Consider the following 24,636-nt stretch of genomic DNA (forward strand, 5'->3'; position numbering starts at 1 on the left):
CACGAAAATAAATACTTGAAATGCCACACTCACCGACGTCTATACCGACGGATATATGCCCGTCGACAATTCACAGAGAGTTCGAAAATAATTACTTGAAATGCCACAATCACCGACGTCGATACCGACGGTATATGTTCGTCGGCGTTTCAAATAGAGTTAAAAAATAATTACTTGAAATGCAATCACCGACGTCGATACCGACGGCCTATATCCGTCGGCGTTTCACAGAGAGTTAGAAAATAATTACTTGAAATACCACATTCACTGTCATGAATACCGACGGATTAAGTCCGTCGGCATTTCATAGAGAGTTCGAAAGTAATTACTTGAAATACCACAATCACTGACGACTATACCGATGGATGTAAGTACGTCGACAAGTTGTCAGCGGGTCAATTTTACCTTAGGATTAGTAATTGAATATGTTGGAATAATTAGTATAGATTTGGTCAATTGGTTGTGTCTTTTGTTAATATGTGCAGGTTTGTGGATTTGGGTAGTATCCGGTATAGGGGAGTAGTATCCGGTATAGGGGAGGTGCTGTCGAATTTTTTTTAAACATTTGAATTTAATTATATAATTATTTGTATAAAATTATGGAAATGCGTAGAATGAAAACCAGAGCTGGTCGCTCACGTACGGTCGCAGCTAGTTCGTCTAGCAGCGATGATGATATTTCCTTAGGTACCTCTCAAGAAGAGGCACCTACACCACCTGCGCCGTCAACCGATGCTACCTCTTCCAGTGGTACTTCACAGCGCAGAGGCGGTGTGTCTTTGGAACGGAATCAATTTACCCGCAAATATGAGGCATAGTGGAAGGACGACCTTTCAATGTAAGTTTGTTAAGGTTTAATTTTTTTTAAAAAAAAATTACAACATAATTTATGAAGTCATCACTATTTAATTTATTTAAGAAAAGGGCAAAAAAAACCGTGAGGGATAGGGGTTTCCAAGGCTGGAACGATGTTGCGGTTTGGAGGGATTTCAAACCGATATACATCCCGGAAGATATATGGCTGCACTATCTTGAGCACGTGACATCTGAGCGGTTCACACGACGCTCACAGTCCGGTGCTGGCAACCGAAATCGGCCAATTCATGGCTCGGTGACAACGCACACTGGCGACTCCGTTCCGTTTGCTGCACATGTGAAACGGATGGTAAGATTAATTTAAATGAAATATATCATTAAATTAAGTTGTTGTTAATATATCTTTTTTAATTATAGGTTGCGTCTCTTGGACGTGAGCCAAGCCCGATGGAGCTAATTGTGGAGACGCACGTGCGGAGTCAAGACTGCCAAAAGGGGGCGCAACAGTTCGTTGATAACCGTGCTCAACATTTCGTGGTATGTTTGTTCAACCATTTTATTTTGTAAGTTATTATGTTTATTGAATTGAATATGATGATTACGTTTTATTTTTATTTTCAGGAGACCTATAATAATCGGTTGAGGGAGAGATACGGGGATGATATTTTGACCCATCCGGAATTCGATCCGGATTTGTGGATGGAGGTTGGCTTGTCAGGTGGACCCGATAAAAATCAGGTTTACGGGCTCTCCAATACTACGGCCGACAACTTGCGATCGACCCGTAGTGTTTCAACCGTTGGGAGCTCCCAATCAATATCGAGCTCCCAATCTAAGGATTTCGTGGCCTTGCAGCAACACACGGCTCAGCTTACCGACAAATACGATCACCTATCAGCGGAGTACGCAGAACTCAAAGCGTCTCATGTACAATAAAGAGCGGAGTCTGAGCAAATCAAAGTGTCTCAAGCACAACAAAAAGCAGAGTATAAACAACAAAAAACGGCTTGTGAACAACAAAAAGCGGCTTATGAACAACTTCGCGAAATGGTTATGAACATGGCAAATAGTGGAACATGTGCTCCTAATCCTTTTTGGCCGTATAACCACCAGCCTCCTCCTCCAGGATCTCCACCTCCTCCTCCAGCTCCACCTTTATATTAATTTGTAATAAATATTATTTACCTTTAAAACTTAATTTAATATTTTTTTTGAGACATATTCAGTTTGTAATGAATATTATTTAACTTTGTTTTTTTTTATGTTTAATATAAATTTTATTTGCATAATTGGTTTGTATTACAATTAATTTATATAGTTTTATATTATATATCCTAAATAATTTTTTAAAAACAAATTTACAAAAAAACTATTACCAAGGATTTTACCGACGGATTCATTCGGTCGGTATTTTAAACACTCACCGACAGACTTACCGACGGAATTAATCTGTCAGCATTTAACAGTAGCTGCCACACTTACCGATGAATTTACAGACGGATATATTCGGTCGGTATTTTAAACACTCACCGATTGACTTATAGACGGAATTAATCCATCGGCATTTAACAGTAGCTGCCACACTTACCGACGAATTTACAGATGGATATATTCGGTCGGTATTTCAGACACTCACCAACAGCTTTACCGACGGTTAGTAGCCGTCGGTAAATCACGATATCACCGACGGACTAAAAATCCATCGGTATATTTCAAGCGGAAATCTTTTTTTTTTGCGCAAATTCCGTCTGTAAAACTATCGGCAAATGGTTTTTTTGTTTTGCCGACCGATATAGCGATGGAATGAGGAATCACCGACGAAAGGAAAGCCGACAGATGTAATCCGTCGATGATGACGTTGGTAAAAAAATCACCGACGAACTTCTAATCACACATCGACGGAATTTGTTCGTCGGTAAAACTGTGAAATCTTGTAGTGAAATAATTTGACATTAAACAACATTAAAAAAAATTAACTTGAAGAACACATATAATATTATTAATTTAATTGTAAAAATCAATTACAAATATTTATAAACACTAAGAAGAAGCTGCAGATGGAGGTGGAAGTGGAGGGGGAGGGGGGAGGAAAATCCTGTGAAGGTCTCTAAAGGAGAGGATAATGAATGGATATGTATGCCATCATCTCCTCTCATTGATTCTTTCTTTATTTTTCATATTATATCTCTATTTTGGCCCTCAAATGACCAATTTATTGTTCAACTAACTCTTCAATGGCTGGTGATGGATGACTCATGCCAGATTGTGGGGTGCTTATGGTTAAGACATTACAGCCCAACCTCATATCTCGAGTGGTCGTCATAGATATATAATAAACTTGATTCCTATTAGGACCACTAGTTACTCTAGCCTTCAACCACAACTTTGTGTCGCCTGCAAAAAAATCATTAGTTAAACGGTATCACAAATAATAACTACTATTTTAAGAAAAAAAATTTAAAAATAAAATAAGCTCGTACCAAGTACTTTGTATGGTTAGTAAAAGAAAGCGACCCGCCGTTATGCTTACTAATAGAATTACGAGTCATTTTGTTTCTATTCAAGGATTCACTTCATAACCGCCTTCTAAAATTCTTTGACTTTAAAAGCTCTAAATATTTTTTTCAATTACTCTTAGAATGGGTATGCGGGTATACGTGTCATATATCAGTAATCATACAATCTAGTTCAGAAGTTCGTTAAACTAAAAAAATTATAACAATTAAAAAATTATAAACTTAACAGGTTCAAACTCACCTCGATACACTGACTTTCCCATGCTCACCTAGGATCGCTAGAATTTTTTCATATTACACTGGAAATTTCTAATAGAAATATTACGTCGTTTTTATCGTCAAAGGTATTGATGGAAATGTTTTTGTTGCTATTAGACAATTTTCTTGTAGGAGGTAAATGTTAGTATACTTGAGAGTGTATCGTGTGTATCTGGAGTGCATGGAACTTAGAAACAATGACACCTAAGAGAAGTAGGTGTCATTAGATTATTGTTTTGCTTGTCTTAATTAGTTTGTATCTGAACTTTTTGAGATTGTTTTTTTAAAGCCAGAATTAAATCATGGCAGTTTCCCACAAAATCGTGAATAATTAACAATCTTACATTACATATGGAGAGCTCGGTGTGTTCCTATTCAAACAATTTGCCTGCTTCGCTGGCTAGCTAGCTATATGTAGCAGTAAAAGCTACCTTTTAATTACATGTTAATACTAAAAGTAGTGACGGATGAAGTTTTAGATACACAAATTACAAGGACTAAGATATATTAATTTTCTCGGAATATCTCTTTTATTTTCACAATGATAAAATAGATATAGTACGCACATTTACCACCCCAATTAAGTCAAATTTCTCATCATCCATCGTCCAAGTGATCGCTATCAAATGTTTCTTAGTGGGTTGGTAATCTTTGTTTGCATATTAAGACTATATTTTCCTATGTCCCCACGGCTTAAAAGAATATGAATTAAGTTGAATCTCATTGGAACTTAAAAATGCATAAATTCTAGCCAATGATTTAACCTATATATTGACTTTTCTCAGCGAAATTGGATGAATTGAAAGGGACAGCCAATCCTTTTTGAAAAACAATGTAAGTGATTATCAGGGATTTTTAACCTTAAACTACTTCCACACACAAATAGATAAGATGTATAACAAACCACCAACATGTATTATAATATCACATGAGACATTACAGATTGAATTAAAAGATCTTTGCTAATCTGCCGTCAGGAATGACATCATAAAACCTCGTTGGGAGTTGGATCCATACTGTGAATTGAATGTTTCAGAAGAAGGCATCAATCATGGGCTCAGAGGCCATAACCATACCGTATAGTTCCAGTAATGCTTCGATTACACTCTTGACAACCACAACTAATCTTTCATTCAAGTACGATTTTCTTTCATGATTAAAGTTTGAAACTTCAGGAACGACATGGTGCTTTCCAATCTATATATTGATCAATATCGTACACACACACACACATAAAGCTGTACCTTGTAGTTTAGCTCTAGCTAAAAACCACGAAAAGAAAATTCTTCATCCGAAAATTAAAGCTATGTGGTGTTGCCTCACCTACAAACTTCGAATGTCTGTGATTAATAACAATATCATATAAATTTATATAGATCTTATTACAAATTCTATCAAAATCTTAGTTGAAAAAACATTAATAAATAACTTTTTTTAAACCTGTTTTTTCAAACCATAACGCATGTAAATATAAATAACAATCTCAACTCAATAGTTGAAACTGTTAGATCAGATTTTAGAATATGGTTTATATTATTCTCTAACACTCCCCTCAAATGAAAGCCCTTTGAACTTGAAACTTGCACAAATCCATATTATCTTGTGCTTATTTTTTTTTATCAAATATATGAGGGTGGTGAGATTTGAACACGTAACAACTTGGTCATCAAAACTCTGATGTCATGTCAAAGAACTATCTCAACCCAATAACTTAAGCTATTAGATAAGATGCTACAATATGATTTATATTATTTTCTAACAATAAAAGCATATATATATATATATATATATATATTTCAAGTGCGAAGTTCAGCTGTATTGATAAAGCTATCCATGTTTATTTGGTGCTAAACCGAACAGAAGAACAAATTCTGACATTGGCAAAATCACATCTAGTACGTCTTGCTAACTTAAAATTAACTCCATAGCTGGGCATTTTTTAAGCATGATAGACCGACTAAAATGCTTTTTAAAAAGATTTAAAGATTATATTATGAGACAAAAACATCGTATTCACTATTTTATGACTGTGAAATGTTGAATTGAGGTTTTGGTAGGTGAATATTTGAGTAGTTGCCCATCATTTACACATTGCACGCCTTATTTAGTTTTCAATGTCCCCACATGCACCTTCAATGAATCAGAGGCCTTTTAATAACTTTAAAACACAAGCAAACCGGCATTGCCCTCAAAAAAGTTCTTCATTATGTAACAATTACTCTTAGATTTGGTAGGTCAAGGCTCGATAGCTATCACAATAATAATAATAATAATAATAATAATTTATTTTAAGAGTATTATTTCATAGCGTGAAAAATGTGTTTCTAAAAAACTTACTATGCCTGTTTCAGAAAATATTAGGCCTCCAGGCTTTAGTGCCTCAATAAAGCAATCAGAACTGAGTCTAAATTCATGAACGCAAAATGGTTAATTTAGATTATGATTTGTAAATCGATTTAAATTATTTTTTGACATTTGAAAAATCATACACATGTTTGATTACTAATGATTTTTTACTTAAATAACAACATTATTCCAAAAACTTAATCTCTATATGTTTAAGAAATTCAAAGATTAGTCTCTTTGGCTTCAAAATCAAAGATTAATCCTTTGCCTAGATTCAATGTCAGCTTATGAACAGAATTGCTACTTTATTTTTTCTGTTAATACCTACAGTGACAAGTAAACACCTTGGTGAAGTATGACTAACATAGAAACAAGCTGACACATACGGAAATAACATGAGAAATAAAGATAGCATAAACAACACAGAATTCAGTAGAATAGAGTCACCATACCAAAACTCTAATTTGAAATATTTTCTTTAATTGAAACTCCATAACCAGGAAAATAGTCTTAAACAATATTGAAAGAAATAAAATAAAAATTACCAACCAAATAGAAAAAAATATTAATAAATCAACTAGGAAGATATGAAAAATCTCAAACAATAACTTTTTGATCTTATTTGAAGGTCTTCCTAACAATAGATAGATACAAAATTCTAACTATATACCAAACAAAATTTGTGGAATCTCTTAGAAAATTTTCAACCCGAATCAATGGTTGTATCAACAATTATACTTGTTAATATAAAACTATGTGTTAGAAAAAAATCTCTTGTATCAATCTCCTCGAGTTGGCAAAAACTTTTCCTCAAATTTAAGTCGCTCTTACCTCAATCTCCTTGATCATACCCATCAGTAACATGCTCTACAGGTACTCGAAGGCATATGCGACACTTTTCCTTGTTGGCCTCCAAGTTGTCGCACATGATATCTTGACGAACCATAGGTCGAAAAGGTTAAAATAGAAAAAGAAAGTTGTCACCTAATTAATTTTATGATAATTAGAAATCATAACTCTTCAAAGGCTTAGGTAAGGAGTTGGTTTTATAATAGGAAAGATAACAATCATCCTATATATACTATCTAAAGTAATTTTGTGTTTGTTTTTAATGATAAAAGGTAACTAATATGTGTCGTAACCCAATTGTTGACCTTTTTTTTATATATTCTAAAAGGCTTTTCAAGAATCTAAAATAAAAGCAAACAAATTAAGAAAAAAAGTGTTTTCAATGCATTTCAATCGTTCGCATGCTTATTTTACGATTTTCAACTATTTTTCTCTTGTTGATGTTTTCTTGCAAAAAAATAAGAAATTAAAATTATATTTTTGATGTTTTTGTGTCATTTTCATAATTTTCAACTTTGACGTTGTTTTTTGAAAAAAAAAATGCAAAAAAAATAATTAAAGAATGAGAGATTTGGTATACTACCAGAAAATTGACAAATGCAAATGAAAATACCAATGAGATTTTTTTTTTGTTCAATTGCATTGAAATTTACCGACAGAATAATTTCTCTCTATGTCTCTCGATATACACCGATGTAAATTTTTTGTCGGTGTATGCCAGTGGAATTACAATGGGAAAAGAAGGAATGAGAAAAAAAAATACTTGTCATACTTACTGACGGTATTGCTGACGAGAAAGAAATAGACTCGTCGTTAATATTTATCGGTATATCCTTAAGTAATATTGAAGTTATAACCTAGCGAATAAGCCCACATCTCCCTCTCCCCCATTTCTTCTTCCTCCTCCTCTATTTTTCTCTACAAATAGCAACAAAAAGCCTTCCCCCCTATTTTTATCACGAATCAAATTCTCATCACTACAAATCCGGTCACCCCAACACGCAGTCTGTCAACATCCCTATTCTGGTTTATTTTTTTTTACAATTCTCCACATCAAGTAAGAAAAAATTTCTATTTTTTTAACTCAATTTTAAAATGTTAATTTGTATGGCATTTTAATGTATTATATTTAATTTTTTTGTGTGTTTACTTGTTATATAGCTTTTGACAAGGACTCTTGTTGCACATAGAAAATTTAAATACTCCTCAATCATTCCTAGAATGCAAAGATTATTCATATCATCAAAGACCGCTTAGCACATGACATGACATCATTCACATCATACGATGGATAGAATCATGATGCACCTTTTTTATAGTAAAGTCTGAAAACATTTTAATATAGTGTGTCCTTAGTTTTCAGTGGAATCATGGAACATACAGCTTGGGTTATGTACAAACAAATTCAATCCATGTAGGTCATTTGCTATTCTTATTCTTGTTGGTCGGTGATACTTACGATTCTTAACTTGCTACCGGGTATGTGTGTGAAGTCAGAGTTCATGTTTTTATTTATGGTCATACCCGATTCTAATAATTCATGTTGGAATATAGATGTTTGTCTTCGACTATTGATTAATGAGTCAAAGCAATTGTGGTCATCCAGGATTTTGAATTATGATGTCTCGAGAAAATATTTTCAGATTAAGGCAGTTTTGATATGGATTATCAATTATTTTCCTGCATATGGAATGGTTTTAGGTTGAAGCATACAAGAAGTCTTTTTTTTTATGGTCACCGACAATTCTTACATAAAGAATAAAAGGGACTTTTTATTGGCAGAGTTGAAATAGGTGTTGTACCGTTGATACCATCAGGTGAAGAATTATATGACATGGTATTATAGTACAATAACATTGTATTTGATTTTCAATCCGGTAAGTAGAAGTTTTAAGTGAAGTATTTTCTGATGTGCTGATGTTTGGTGAAGAATTTTTTTAAGCTTTAAATTGTTTTTTAATGTTTTTGGATCGTTTTGATATGCTGATGTCAAAAATAAATTTTAAAAATAAAATATATTATTTTAATGTTTTTTCGAGTAAAAATTACTTTAAAAAATAATTGTTGTTATATTTTCCAAGACCCTCGTAGAATTAGCCAAAAAAAAAACCATGAAAGTTTAGATTGCCCTTCATCAACACCTAGTTAAGTCTTATTGCCTAAATGATGGGTTAACTATTTCTTGGAGAACAAGATTGCATGGAGTCAATATTTATTTTGCCATTTTTTTCTAATTGGAAAAATGTATAATATGAACATATTTTCCAGTTTTATGAATTTAAAAAAAGTTGAGAAAATTTAATAAATAAACATTTTTTCTAATTTTTTATTCCGAGAAGAAAAAATGAAAAAAGAGATGAATATTGAAAATGAAAAAGAAAAATTAAACTATGTTACCGAACACACCCTTGGCTTCTTTCTCTTTGTGATGTTTTGTCTCTCTTCCATTGGTTTGGCTACCGCTGGGTAATATAATTTGACGGGAGGACATGGTGTTGATTTTGGGTGTAGTGAATATAATTTTTATTTTTTTTAGAAAATATACGGATCGTTGGAGCATTTGAGCTATTAGATTATGATTGTAAATCCTTTTAATTCAATTAAATGATTTATATGTATTTTTAGAAAAAACTTTTGTCATATGATTTTGATATTTATCATTACTATTTTTAGAATTAAATTTAAAAATAAAAAAATTTAACTCTTTTCTAAAACACTTTTAAAATTCAAAAATAAACTAGTGTTGGGAGTAGTTTTTTCAAATTATAAATAATACTTGATAAATTGATCTATAAAATAAATTAATCCATTATTTAGGCTTGGGGCCATATGATTATGAAAGCTGGGTCTACACATCACCTATGGAGGCCTTCTGTCTGAATTGATTAGTGTCCATGGACCACTGCCCTTGCAGATGCAATCCACTAGCTAGTATAGTAAGCCTATCGAGCCTTTTGGACACTTCAAAGTTTGCATTGAAATACATTAGAAGCCCAGATCACTATTTAATTATAACTTGGTTACTTCGGTTAAATAAAATTAATTAATAAATGTTGATTTTAAAAACTATATATATTTAATCCCTAGCACAACAACCTCTTTAACGAGTCTATGTCATTTTTTAATTAATTTTTTTATTTTTTGGAAAATAGAAGAAATAGGCAGGATGGGAAATTTTGATTAGAAAACAAAAAAAAAAGAGCATGTTTGGAAATTATAAAAATTACTATATTGAAGATGGTCAACGAGCTTACTAAGAAATAATTTCTTATTGTTTTTGATAATACAATAAATAATTAGTGAATATTGATAAACTAAATATTCTAGTTTATAATTCAACAGTCAGAAATACATAGCCCTTTACTTGGCCCTTCCCTAAACCCTAAAGAAAAATCCGTTAATTGTATGCCCTATGGTGGTTTGGTTATGGCACAGAAACGAGACCTCAAGTTTTTATTAAGTTATATATGTTCGCAACCCTCAGAAATTTTTATAAGAGCCTTGTTGGATCATATCAGCCAGCCAGTTTTCTGTCTTTTATTTCTTCGGCAGCCAGCAGTATATTTGTTTGGGCTTCGGGTTGTATTATTTTTTTCTAAACTTAAAAAAAAAACAATTGATGAATATTTTTTTTGATATTATTATTAAATCCAATCAAGCAGTTTGATCTTCGAATCTATTAACTTAACTCCTTACCTAGCTTAGGTTTCAAATTAAATCGCGTGAGAACTGATCCAAAATTAATTATTTAATTTAATAAGTCCAAAAACAACTTGGATGAATAGTAAAAATATGAAATAACTTTCAGAAAAATATTTTAAGATGACAATGTTTTTATATTGAGACGATGCTAGATAGGTTTAATAACTTTGTTATTTTTATAAATTATTTTTATTTAATTTTAGGATAATATTAGATGTTTTTAAAATCAAGTATCAACCCTAAAAAAACATTTATTTGAAATCGTGACAACCCTATAGAAAGTAGAAAAAAATAAACCATGAATTTCATTTCTCAACCAATCCAATATTGAATAAGAGTGAAATAAAAATAAACAATTCGAAAAATTAAAAGACTAGAAACTAAAAAAAAAGCATATCAGGTTTGATGGGTAAACCCACTAAACCCGTGAATTGGGTAACCCGAGTTAACATGTCAAACTCGTAAACTGGCTAACGGACTACATTGGGATTAATAACTTGTTTTTTTATAAACTATTGTTTATTTAACTATATGATAACAAAAATAGACAATTTCAAAATTGAGCATCAAACCAATACTAAGACTTTTTTAAGACTTTTTTCGCACGATTGCGGCATCGCGACGTAAATATCCAGTCTTATAATGTGTTATCTATGAGGCAAATGTGGGGAGACAAGGAAATCTTGTCTCTTATCAGTGGAAAGCAGGAATGAGAATCACCACAAAGTATTTTGGTCCCTAGAAACCCTAACCGGTCATAGAGATCGAGTACGGGGGCTAGTTGCGTAAAGGGAAGGTATTAACATCCCGAATACGCTACCTAAGGTAAGCTACATTGTTTTATTGTCTGATAAAATCTAAGATTTTGTCATGTTTTCTAGTTGTTGGTCAATCTATAGTTTAAAAAAAGTCATCATCGGTAAAGAGATCCTTATCTTATCGCGTAAAACCTAACCGTTCTAACGTCAACAAAAGAATTTAATATCCGGAATACGTCTTACATATAAAGTCGTAACACCAGATACTAAAAGAAAACAAAATAATGTTTTTGAATTTTTTGAAATATTGGCCTAGTAGTCGTCATTACTTTAACAAATTGGTTATTAAAATCAAAATGCATGCCAAAACAGTTTGTTTTTGAAAATTTCTTTGTATGAAAATACGATGTGATTTTTTGTTTGAGAGACTTAGCCGTATGCATGAAAACAAAACTTTTTTTTTATTTTTTTAATGTTTTGACGACAACCGAGTATTTTAATACTGAATTTGTATCTTTACGGTATAAAAATACAAACCAATATTAATCAAAATGCATTAAAAAATTTGCGGAAAATCATCGATTTTTTTGAAATAATTTTTGAAGAAATTATAATTGGACCCCAGAACTTTAATTTTTTCTACTAAAAGCCTAAATTGACTTAAAAATCAATTTTTCTTGCAATCAAAACCTCCATAAATTCAATTAAACCTTAGATAAAATTTAATTGAGTCCATAAACATCTGACTTTGGACTTTCCTTTTTCAAAATGAATTTTCCTTATCAACACGGCTCTCACGAGTTAAAAATATACGATTAAATTTCAATTCTTGTTTTTTTTAATCTCCTCAACCAATTTCTAGCATTTTATAGGCGTTCCAGCATCATTTTCTCACTCTTATTATTTTTTGGATTCCTTCCGAATATTTTTTTTATATGTATTTTTTGTATTTTTTGTGTGGGAACCCAAAAATGGGTAACAACAACTATAATAACTTTATAAAAAACAAAACAAAACAAATTATGAAACTCAATTTTCAATCAGTCTAATATCAAATGATGAAATTGAAAATAATGAATTTATAAAAAAAGAAAAAAAAAGTTAATCTCGTCATACACATCAACGGGTCCATGGACTTTCTAAAATTTAATAACATGTTTTGTTTTTCAAAACTATTTTTTTAGCTATATGATAAAAAGAAAAATAGACAATCATATAATTGAGTTCAATTAAAAAAAGAAAATTTTAACTATATGATAAAAAAAATGATCACATAATTGAGTTCAATTAGAAAAAAGAAAAAGAAAAAGTACCCCGCTAAACCCGCAAACAGGGGTAACTAGGGTATCTCGCCTAACTCGCAAATTGGGTTATTGACTTTATAAAGTTTAATAACCTTGTTTTTTTTAATTATTTTTTATTTAACCAATTTTTTTAAAAAATAGACCATACTATATTGCTGAGATATTTTTTTGATAATATAATAACCATATAAAAGCAAATTAAAATAAATTATCTACTCTAAATCACCATAAACATATCATATAAGGACTAAATTAAAAAAAATCAATAACCAAAGGAAAAAAAAAGGAAAGAAAAAATGCAAAAAAAATAATAATATAAATTACTATTGTAATCTACAGTGCTAATGAGTGTGGGGAAAATAGTGTTTTCCCCACACCTTATATATATATATATATATATATATATATATATATATATATATATATATATATGCAATCCATTAGGCCCATTTAAACGCTGTTTAAAATTGTGTTTCAAATAACGTTTCATGAAAATTTTTTTAAAAAAATTCGCTTTAAATTATTGTTTTTGTATTCAGATCGTTTTGATGTACTGATATCAAAAATAATTTTAAAAATATTATTTTAATGTATTTTCAAATAAAAAAATACTTTAGAAAAACAAATAATATCACACTCCCAAACACCAACTAAATTTATAAGGATCTTCCGTTTCTATGCATTAATTATTTAAAATATTCTGATTTTCTTGGTTTGAGATATTTTTAGACTCTTTTTCAAAGATAAACAAATTAATATTATAACATAGTTGAAAGCTCATGGATAGAGAGAGATTAAAAGCAGAAGTTCCCAGAACATGTGAACTCGTGAAGAACTCACATATTGATAGATGCCCATGTAAGTGAGTTCGTAGGAGCTATAGCATGTGTTAGGAACATGGGAAGGAAGCAATGACTGAAGCCAAAACCCCATTGCCGTTGTTAATTTTAATAAATCAATGAAGATCTCAAACTTTACCAATCCCTTGTGACTCGGATCATACCTTCACATTTTAGTCTTCGCCAATAATTTTTCTTTTTGTGTACTGTTTCTCTCGTGTGTTAAGGAAGAGGAGCAAAAATTCCTTGTTTTCTCCAAAATAATTAGACAAAAGTACTCGAGACATTAATTTAAAGCTATGGTCATAATTGAGGGGGAAAAGGTTTGAACGTGACTCTACATGCTCACCCACGTTCCATTACCGCAAATCAAGGATTTCATCGTACTGTACTATCACGCTTATGAAACAACTCCTCCAACTTTATTCTACCAATAATATACATATATTTAATTTTACAAAAAATTACTTCAATTCTCTCACGATCTTTACACGATTTCATTTATACACCATATTATAATTTTTACAACACTTTAAATACTTAAACGCATGAAACAAAATCAATAAAAAATTAAAATAAATTATGCATTGCTAAATATTGATGTAATATTTTTTTCAGTTTATAATAAAGATTTCATTAGTAATTTTAATGGTGATGGAAATTATCTTCAAAAATTATCTAATCAGGTATTTCTATTTTATCAGTAATTTCCTCACTGTTTTTTTCTTGACAAGTTTTTCCATCAACAAATTCATTGAAGGGAGCAATTCTTTTTTATATATTTTTGTTATAATCCTCTAACCAACAATTGCTTAATCATAATAAAATCACACCATATCCAAAAATCATCTTATACAAATTTCACAATTCATATAAATAGTTCACAACAATAAGATAAATATAATTTTATACACAAATATTTTTAAAACAAATGTAGATATGAATAACATGTAAATTGGAATTTCTAAATTTCAAACATTAAAATTCTAATTAAAATACAATCAAATTAATAATATGAAGTATATATACCCGGTATATCACATTAGATGTGCTGAAGGTGGAGGGGAAACGAGAGAAAAAGATCCTAAACTAAAAAGACCGAGGAGGAGAAAAAGATATCCCAAGGTTGCATTTATTCGAGCTCAATACATCATATTTTCTTGTTGGAGTTCGACTCTTATATTTTGCATGTCAACAATCATTGTTAGGGAGGAAAAGTTTTACTAATAAATATATAATTAAAACTTCAAGAAAAATAATAAAATATATAACAACGAGCTTTTACGAGGCGCTTTACATGGTTGATAAATGAAATCACTTCTCTAGTGTGATTGCTTATTAAATCTTAAATCATGAGTTTTCTTTTTATTTTTATTTTGTATACTAGATCGTGAACGCTTTCCAAACTTTTTGATAAATAAAATTAAAAATAAATAAGAAGTTGCTCATGCGTGCGTTGCATACGTCAGTCACTCCTTCGTCTTCGGGTGACATGTGTGACTGACTTAAGTGGTCAAAACTATTCTTTCACCTCGTCATTAAATTCAACTCGATGTTCTCTTCCTTTCTGGGTAGCAAATGTATTGTGATTCCATTTGTTTGGTGTCAGTTTGATTTTCTTTTTTTTTCATTTAATTTCTCTCTCATTTACCTCAATATACAGTCTGCCCCTCAAAAAAATCATAGAAGCCCTTCGTTTTCTTTTCTCTTAAGATTTAATCCATGTTCTTTTATTTGCAATATTTTTTACTTGAAAAAATTATTTCAAATTGGAAATTATTTTCAATTTCATACTCCAATTTTTTTATCTCTCAAATTTGATCCCCATTCTTTTTATTGTTATTTTTTTTATTTGGGATGATTTATAAAATTAATGGTTTTGCTATTTCATCCCCATCCTTTTCTATCAAGATTGATCCATTCTTTTTTATTGCTATATTTTTTTGAAAAGTTTTTTAGATTGATTTTTTTTCCTTCTAATTTTATACTTTAACGTTAAATTAGTTTTGAGTTGGACTTCTTGATTGATCTTGTGTTTGATATTTTACGAGTTATGATTTTGAAATATTAACCCGGATTTAAGAGATTTGTCTAGGCTTACTTAGTTTTTAATAATATTAAATTAGGGTTTTTTTATGTTATTAAATTAACCAAAATTATTAAACCTAGTTGATTTAATGACCTATATCTCAAATTTCTTTTACTTCTTTAGAAATCATAGCATCGCCTTAACTTTGTTCTTCTTACATCCATAAAAATTTGGATTGGCTTGCGGTATTGCGTCAACCACCGATATAAGTTTACTTACGTCAGTTTTTGTTGGTCTTTATTAAAAATTAATATATATATTTTTTTCTTTTAACTTTTGATATTTGATTCATTATAATTTGACTTTTTAATTTGTTTTAGTGTGAATTTCATGGTTTTATCATAATTTCACACTCTAAATCGCACGTTTCACAAGTTAGTTATTGTTAGCCCAAATAGATTAAATATGTTATCATTTTAATTTATTTTCTTAAAAAATATGTAGTACAATATATTACCATTTAAATATTTTAAAAATATTTAGATCATTATACATCAAAGTTTTAACTTCCTAACATTTAAATATTTTTTCTTTGTTTGAAAAACAAAAACCCGATCCACGTAGTGGTGGCCAAAAAGCTAATGAGTGTATTTCTTGCTGAAGAGAGATTAAAAACAAAGGCTTTGCTAATTTAAAGCAATCTTCTAATAGTCGATTTTATATCATATTATACGGAGTGATATATGTGTAGGTATAACTTGCTTTAATCATTGTAAGAGCCAATCACGAAGGCCGCGTCTTAGTTGGCGAATCTCTTGTAATTTATGTTGGAATTTCTGACGAAACTGTATACAGCTTTTATATATGCTTGCATCTGTACTATAGATCAGAGGATCTTAATTTTATATGGTTTTTTTCCCCCCTGGCATTTATATATATATAATAAGCTCCTTTTTTTTTTTAATGAGCCAAACCGAGTTCACATACTAGCCAATCTCAAAGTGGTTTTCTAGAATAAATTAAAGTGTACATTAAAAAATAATATATATATATATATATATATATATATATATATATATATATGCTTGCAGGTAATCAAGTTTCTTTGCATTTAATCCATTGACTAAAGATGAAGTTTTTGACTGTTTAAATTGTTAATTTGATCAAAACCCATTTGACGTGGTGGTTGAGCATCTCAAAATAAATCATGTTTAGTGTAGAAACTTGTTGATTAACGAACTAAAATAATTAAAGAGTAAAATCTGGGATATTGCATTTTTGAAGTGTGCAATCTACTATAACTAAGCACGTTTAAACATATTTAGCCTGAATCTTGACACCTTGTGTCTGGGATATGTGCAATGAATATAATAATATATATAGTAAAAGATTTCTCCAACTTCAAGCTCAAAAGCTTGATCAATTTGTCGTATGTTTTGGGTATAATGTTTTCGTTTTTCTGTGATGCATGCATGCTCGTATGCTGATCCATGGAAAATTAAGGTTGGTTATTCTATTATTAGAAGAGGCTCAATATGTGTATATAGTTACAAAGCTGTTGATGATCAATAATAATAATAATAATAATAATAATAATAATAAGAAAAGATATATACCTTTTCTTTTTCATGATTCATGGGCGTCACTAAGATAACTAGTTGTATAATCGTCAATATTATGTTAACCTACTACAACAATTTTTTCATCATGATCACAAATTTAAATTTCCCATCAGAGATTCGTTTAGATATGGTCTTAACATACTGTAAATCACTCGAAGAGTTCTATATAGGTAAAACACTCTGTCATTCGTCGTATCAAGACTCTCTCACTAGCTCGCCCTTATTTTCTTCTTCTTTCTAGCTAAGTATGGCTGTGTGTCCTTATCATTTAAGCTGTACATGCCATGAATAAGTCATGTATGTGTTTCTATTCGTCACAAATCATGTGTTTTGGTATAAAGAATATTATACTTTGAAAAAAAAACGAGAATCAAGATAAATTATGCTTCATTAATTGGAGATAAGAGAAATCGAGCTAGAATATAGGCGTTAATCAACATCCCAACTAAACAAAAATGGTCAAAAAACCTTATCTTAAACAATTATTAACACCATTATCGTCAACATAAAAAATAAAAACTAGCCTAACCATACGAAATAAGGATCAGTTAGTCGCATATTTCAGTCGAGATTCTAAGTTGACTCGTTGAATTTTGGATAAAACTAATTCATGATTTAATATTATGTAATTACATCAAAGAGAAAGCTTTTGTTAATTGAGGATTAATGTGTTTACTTTGCGTCTTAAAAGAAATGTCATGTGACACCACACTGCACTACCTAGCTAAGCCTAGGATGCCAAAGTTCTTCATCTTCACTATGGTGTCAATTTTTCGGTGCCTTATTATAAGGCCATAATTTAATGCCAATTCTCCAATTTGTTTGTCCGTTTCAAACACCGTAGATGTGAGGCCAAAATTCGCTTGATTGGCTCTTTGATCAACTTATTTTTTATTATTGTTGCTTAATCAATACTCCTCTTAATTAATTTGAGATGATAGGATTGATGATTAGTCATTGATTGTTGTTTTGTTTGATAAAGTTAGGCTCAAATTAGCCATATATTTGCTCGTGGGGTCATCAACAAACCTGCAAATCAATAGAAGAAGACGATCATTTTATCACATAAATAGCCAAAACCCTTTTGTTTGTGACCCCCTACCTACTCACACACGTTATTTATACATTTAAAAGCATCCTGTTTCAAAATATAATGCAATATCGATCTTCAAATGCTGTCATAAAATATTTTTATACCCTTCAAAAATTAAAAATCACAATAATTAAAAAGGCTTTATGGTATAATCATGATTGACTGTGTTGTTATCTATTTTGAAACCTCACAAAAAAAAAACTATGAAAAATAAAAAATAAAAAAAATACTTTATGACAACATTTGAAGATAAAAAAAAATATTGGAAGAAAATCAAAAAAATATATCAGTGAAAAGAGTATACCAGAATACCTAGAAAATTATTGAAGACTAGTTGAGGAAAATCAAATATACAAGATTGAAAAATTTGACAGTGTATTTTCAACTGATGAAGATCCTATTGGCAAAGAAAAATCAATTTGAGAAGGAAAATTCAAAATTGAATGTTTAAGGACTCAATTACAATTTTTAAATGTTTATTTGAATTTATTGAGGGCTTAATTTTAAGAAAAATTAATTTTTAAAGTTAATATAGGCTTTAACTGGAAAAAATTAAAGTCTGAGGGTTGAATTACAATTTTTAAGAGTTAATTTGGTCAAATCATGGGCTTAATTGCATAAATATTGAAGTATGATGGACAATTAGAAACTTGATAGAAGAAATCAAAAACCAAGGACCAAACTGGAAAAGACATGTGAATATAAAGGCTAAAATTGACCAAATCAAGGGTTAAATTAAAGAAATTAAAAATTTATTAGTCAATTGAGGGTCAAAATACACAAATTCAAAACCAATGACTAAAAGAAAAAAAAGACGACCAACTTAGGGGCCGACAATTGAGTTTGATAGGGTGAAATTGCATAAAATTAAAAGATTAAAAGCAACTATACATGCAATTAAAAGAAATTGAAAGAATAGGGACTCAATTAAAATTTATCAATCCTAAATCAATTACCCGACACATCATTTACACTTAAAGAAGAGAATATATGTGACACGTTGTTTGGTCGATTGACCTCTGTTGTTAACAGTTCTTAGTGATTGAATTGGCAACCTCAAAAACATGAATATGAAGCTACAAACTTCTAAATTGAGAGCAAGGTTGGATTCAAATGAAAAATGTGCATCCGATCTCAGTTGATGATGACGTCAGAATTGCTCTAATAAGACCTCGAAAATGGGCAACCTAGTCAGTCCTGATAGTGCAACTATTATGCAAAAATTAACCTATTTTTCATGTGTTCACACACAAAACCTTCTTAATGGGTCCTTATCAAGGGTTTACAACACTTCTCTCAAGATCAAGAGGTTAAAAATGGATTCAAAACCTCTTAGAACCCTAGTAAAACCCTATAAATACGGGTTTAGAGAAAAGGGGGAGAAAAGGAAGAAGAAAGAAAGAGTAATTGTCTTAGGTATACTTTTCTGATCCAAAAATAGGCTCTTAGTGGCTTGCTTTTTTGTTTTAAATTTATGTTTATAAGTAAAGAGAAGTGGTTTGAATGTTCAACAAATAATATTGTATTCACCTCTTTGTCACTTGATTTTTATTTAATGAAGTTATTTTAAAGTTTTTTTTATGTTTTTGAAATATTAAAGTTGTTGTTTAAGTTGGTTATATATATATATATATATATATATATATATATATAGTCTTTATTTAACTTAAGTAATGCATGTTAAAGCAAGATTGTTTATCCTTAGCTTGTTAAGCCTATTCATGCACAAAATGGGTTTAGAAAATCAATTTTGAATCCATGTTCCATGAACTTGTTGGCTTTTTTAGGTTGTAAGTTTTTGGGTTTGGTATTTCATGATTGATTTTAATGTTTTGATGTTTTTTTGTTAGGTTTTTGGAATCAAACATGTTTGTGTATAATATTGTGACTTGTTAGGATAAAAAAAGCCCATTTTTAGGCATGGTAGTGGCTGCCTCATAACTGTATTTTTTCTGGGTTTTTGGGCAATGTTCTTCATGCTCTTGGGAAGAACATTGTCTTAAACCCTTGATTTTGATCAATTTTGACCAATTTCTTTTTACATAACCCTTTCTTATGCATGATTATTAAATAATATAGGATTTATTTTCATCAACAACATCTTTTTTACAGTTTTTAATCCTAGAGTTTTGGGTTTAAACCGAAATCTATTTTGATAAAATCATGATGTTTACGTGAAAATCGAAGTAATTAGATGCTAGATTATTGATCCTTGCATGAATTCCAACATGCATGCGCCTTCATTTTAACAAAATATGGTCTGATTTGGAACCCAGGTTGCTGGTCAGATTTGATAAAAAAGAAAGCACATACATGTTAAAGATCATGTAAGGATTAATAATCTAGTATCCATTCACTCGTTTATCACTAAAAAACCATAATGTTTTGTCAAAATGGATTTCGGTGCAAAACTAAAATCCTAAGATTAAAACTTATCAAGAACATGTTATTGATGCAAACAAACACTGGATTATCTACTAATCATGCATAAAGAAAATATATGTGCAAATATATGGACCAAACATGGTCCAAATCAAGGGGCTAAATCAATATTTTTTCTTAGAATACGAAGAAGATGCTTAGAAAACCCAAAAAATCTCTGGCTAAGGCAACCCTGAAAGAATTAACAATGAAACCTAAACGATGCGGAAAAAGTATTGTAGCAAATGTGTGATTAACTGTGTATTAGAATAGTAAAATTATCCCTTTATCCTTGAAAAAAGAAGAAGGTATAACTGGCTTTCGGGTGGCAAAGTATTGTAGCAAACGATGTGATTCACTGTGTATTGGAGTAGTATTAATAGAAAAAAAAAACAACTAATTAAGCCATCTTGATTTTACAAGTTTCTATTAAAATTAATCTACGGGGATCGATCGAAGTACCTAATTAGCGATGAGTATATTTAGCTCGATAATGCCCATTGAGATTCCATCGTACCAGTGACAGTCTTTCCAGGAATTATTTCTCTTAGTTTTCCAATGCCTAGATATTCATGATTCTTTATCTGTCCATCATGCATGCATCGAACTCATCTTCTTATGGACTTTATCAGAATTTCCTTATACACTGTAAGCCAATGTTCAAAACAGTGCGTATGCAAATTATATATTTTCTAGAAGTCATCTATTTTTCTCACAGAGAACAACAAATCTTAGGTACATGATACTGATCTATAACGCCTAAAGATGTACATATAAAAACTGCTCGAGCACTAAGAACAGCAAGCACGAGAATTCATATGCATACCTGCAACTCACCTACTCATATTAATTAGGTGGCACAGAGGCTGATGTTTGAGGCTTTGATTATATAAGATATGTATAATCATCATGTCAACATTGTGTTAGGTGATGATCTAGAAAGACAGATCTTAGGTTTATTGTAATCAAATTCAAGATCATGTTATGTGATTTGATTGTTCTGTTCGAAGGAAACCGTTTTGACAGTTTTCTCTTTATCATTTTCATTTTTGTTGGCAGATTAGCTGCCGGATTACGTGCATGCTTACCCTTCTTTCTACGCATGTTGCTGCTTGTGGGGTTAAACCGTTTACCCTTCTTTCTGCCCTTTTTTTTTTATTTATGATTTTTTTTCCTGCTATTATAGAATTTGGTGACTAAGTTATTTAGAGTCAAAAGAAACATAATTTTATTCAAATTTTGATTAAAAAAAATATAAAAGCAATATTTTATTATTTATATATATCTTCTCAAATATAAATGATTTAGTTAAAATTCAATATATATATATATATATATATAAAAACTAGTCTAGAAAATAATAGAAAAGTATTGTGTATATATGTGTTCTGAAATTTATGTAAATGATTTAAAACTAAAAAAAATAAAATAAAACAATTAACAGCACGTTGAACATAAATCCCAAGAGTCACGTAAAAGTAAAAAGATTTTTGTACAAGATAGACGGCAGCAGACTTAACAATGTATATGCCAGAATATTCCATATTCCTTAAAATTACAGAAATGACCTCATATAAATCATTAATTAATTCTAATCCAGGCCAGATACTGAAATGGCCACAGGAATAAGATCTCACCGCCAAGGAGCACCGAGATGACGAGAGCTTTTCCAAACGGTAATGCTGCGGCACGAAATTAAGTGCACATTCAAATTAAATTTAAATTTAAATTCAAATTTCAGTTTTTTTTCTTTAATCAAATATAGAGTTAATCCTTCATATGAAACTGATCATATAGTATAGTTAGCGATATGATAAAACATTGAATGACATGAGATAACTGTTGTGTGCAAGATTTATATACTGTGGTTTAATTTTGTTTTTGAATTTTTTATTTATTTTTTTAGTTTTAAATTAATTTTTATTTATGTTTTTATCAATGGTTTTGATATTTTTTTTGTTTTTACCCGGGTATCCTCACATCTTTTTTAAAGAGTGAGACTAGTCTCGTTTGGGATTTGTGACTGCTCCTCCCAGTAAGTGCGCTTCTTGGGGATCGAGTTTGTGTTCTCACCCTTACAGAGATATAGCAGTGCCTTAACCATTAGACCAACACTTCATTTATATACTATGTTAAAAATAAATTTTAAAAAATAAAATAAAAATTATTTTAATATATTTTCAAATAAAAAATATTTTAAAAAATAATTTTAAAATTTGATATATAAGCTCAAACCATATCAAATTTCCCTGTATCTTTTATATAAAGCAACACAAGGAGCGCATAAATGTGACTAAAGATTTATATAAAAAAAATAGAAAAAATACATAAAAAAATTAAAATGTAGAAAATAATTGAGCAAAGGGATCTATCTCTAATGGTTCCAAGATCCAAACTGTGGCTTCTTATACTAAATTTCAAAATGCACTCTTCCATTTCATTATATATATCCATTCTATTAATTTCCCATATTTTCCCAAGAACCAAACATAACATAATTAAATTGGTTAAGAGAAGAAAAAAAACAAGTAATTCTCTATTTTTTTTTTCCATTGCTGTTTCAGTCCCTGTTTTTACAACTGGTAACATTCAAAAGAAAAATAAAACCTAAAATTTATCTCTACTGCTTCACCTTCTCCCTTCACTGCAATCTTCTTCTTCATCACCACAAAAGATCGAAGAAGGTATATTTACACGAAAAAAAACCCCAAAACGATCTCTTGATATTTCCAACATCACTCCATACATTTCAAGGATCTACAAAAACCTCCCCAGATATATATATATATATATATATATATAAAAACTGATCGCCACCGTGTAATTAAATTCACAAACAATCCTCAGAAGTGAACAAAGAGCCAAGTACATCCTCAAGGTCACTTGACTCAAGACCGAGTCTCAGAGATTCCATAACTCGTTCAAAAACCAGCACGTGACAAGGAATTCTCAGCACTCCTTTCTGCTCGTACCCGTATTCTTGAGCCGACTTGTTCAGAAGCCATGTAAAAACCGGATGGTTCAAGAGCTCAGCACTCACCGTAAACCGCTCCATCTCATCGCCGACATACACCGGCACATGACCCTCCGGCACCGGCTTGTCGGATCCTCGCCGGCGCGCCGACCTCAACCCGCCGGATCTCCGTCGAGAAGCAGTCGTGGTGGATTGACAGTTCGAGCGCAGAAGACTGTATTGAGAAGAGTCTGCCACCCGTGAGAGACGGCGAATTAGCTGCTTCATTCTAGAAAGATCGATCCAAATGGCGTCGCCGACGTTAAGAAAATATTAAGAGAATCTACGCAAGATGGGGAGTGGGATAGTTAAGAGCAAGTGGGCTTTTCTTGTTATTGGTAAAAGGAAATACGGAAGGCTTGAAGACTGGGGAGTTCTTGAGAGAGAGGAGAGGCGGGGGGTTGAGTGGGGAGAGGAGAAGGAGGAGAGGAATATATAGAGAGAGAGGAAAAGAAAAGGGTAGAGTTATGATAGAAGGGAGAGAGAAGGATAGGGGTACAGGTAGGAGTACTTGCAAGGTACAATTACTGAATAAAGAAAGAGAGATTTGTTATAATAATTTTTTTTTAAAGTTCTGTTTTCTGTACTTATTTGTTGTCACTGCTTGCCTGTAATGGTAAATTGGGGTTTTACATTTTTCTTTAGAGAGATAGTCTGTGTTTGGCAGTCTTGTTATGTCTGGGATAGAAAGAGATATTCTCTGACTGGAGCTGTGTTTTTGAAAAATTTTAAAATTTATTTTTTAAATAAAATTATTATTTTTTATTTTTAAAACATTCTATTTATAATTATTTTAAATTATTAGTGGAGTGCTAGAACCCACGACTTTATTCTTTAAATACTCTAAAAAAAAGAAACAAAACAAAAAAAAATCGTCTATCCATTTCTCAACTTGAGCGATGCCACTAATCTTCATGCCATGTACTTGTTATCATGCTCGCGCCAAGTGTGGAATTAACTAGAAGTGGAGTGTCCAAGAGAGGGAAAGGGCGATCATCCTTAACCTCAGAAGCCAGCCAAATATTCATGGATGATTCTGGTTGATATTGCCTCCAACCTATTGTACTCCA

The 24,636-nt window shown here is 30.9% G+C and overlaps 1 protein-coding gene across 1 annotated transcript; it reads right to left on the reverse strand.

Moving 5' to 3' along the window:
- Positions 1-23,073: 23,073 nt before the first annotated feature.
- LOC133693991 (auxin-responsive protein SAUR71-like) lies at positions 23,074-24,059 on the reverse strand. Its single transcript, XM_062115389.1, has one exon. The coding sequence runs from the start codon at positions 23,792-23,794 to the stop codon at positions 23,384-23,386; it is 411 nt and encodes a 136-aa protein (XP_061971373.1). The 5' UTR covers positions 23,795-24,059; the 3' UTR covers positions 23,074-23,383.
- Between the last annotated feature and the right edge of the window lie 577 nt (positions 24,060-24,636).

Source organism: Populus nigra, chromosome 5, assembly GCF_951802175.1.
Source record: "Populus nigra chromosome 5, ddPopNigr1.1, whole genome shotgun sequence".
NCBI lineage: Eukaryota > Viridiplantae > Streptophyta > Magnoliopsida > Malpighiales > Salicaceae > Populus > Populus nigra.

What these genes read in the sequence shown, in the direction of transcription:
- LOC133693991 (XM_062115389.1), bottom strand. Translation starts at nt 23,794, where the DNA reads ATGAAGCAGCTAATTCGCCGTCTCTCACGGGTGGCAGACTCTTCTCAA.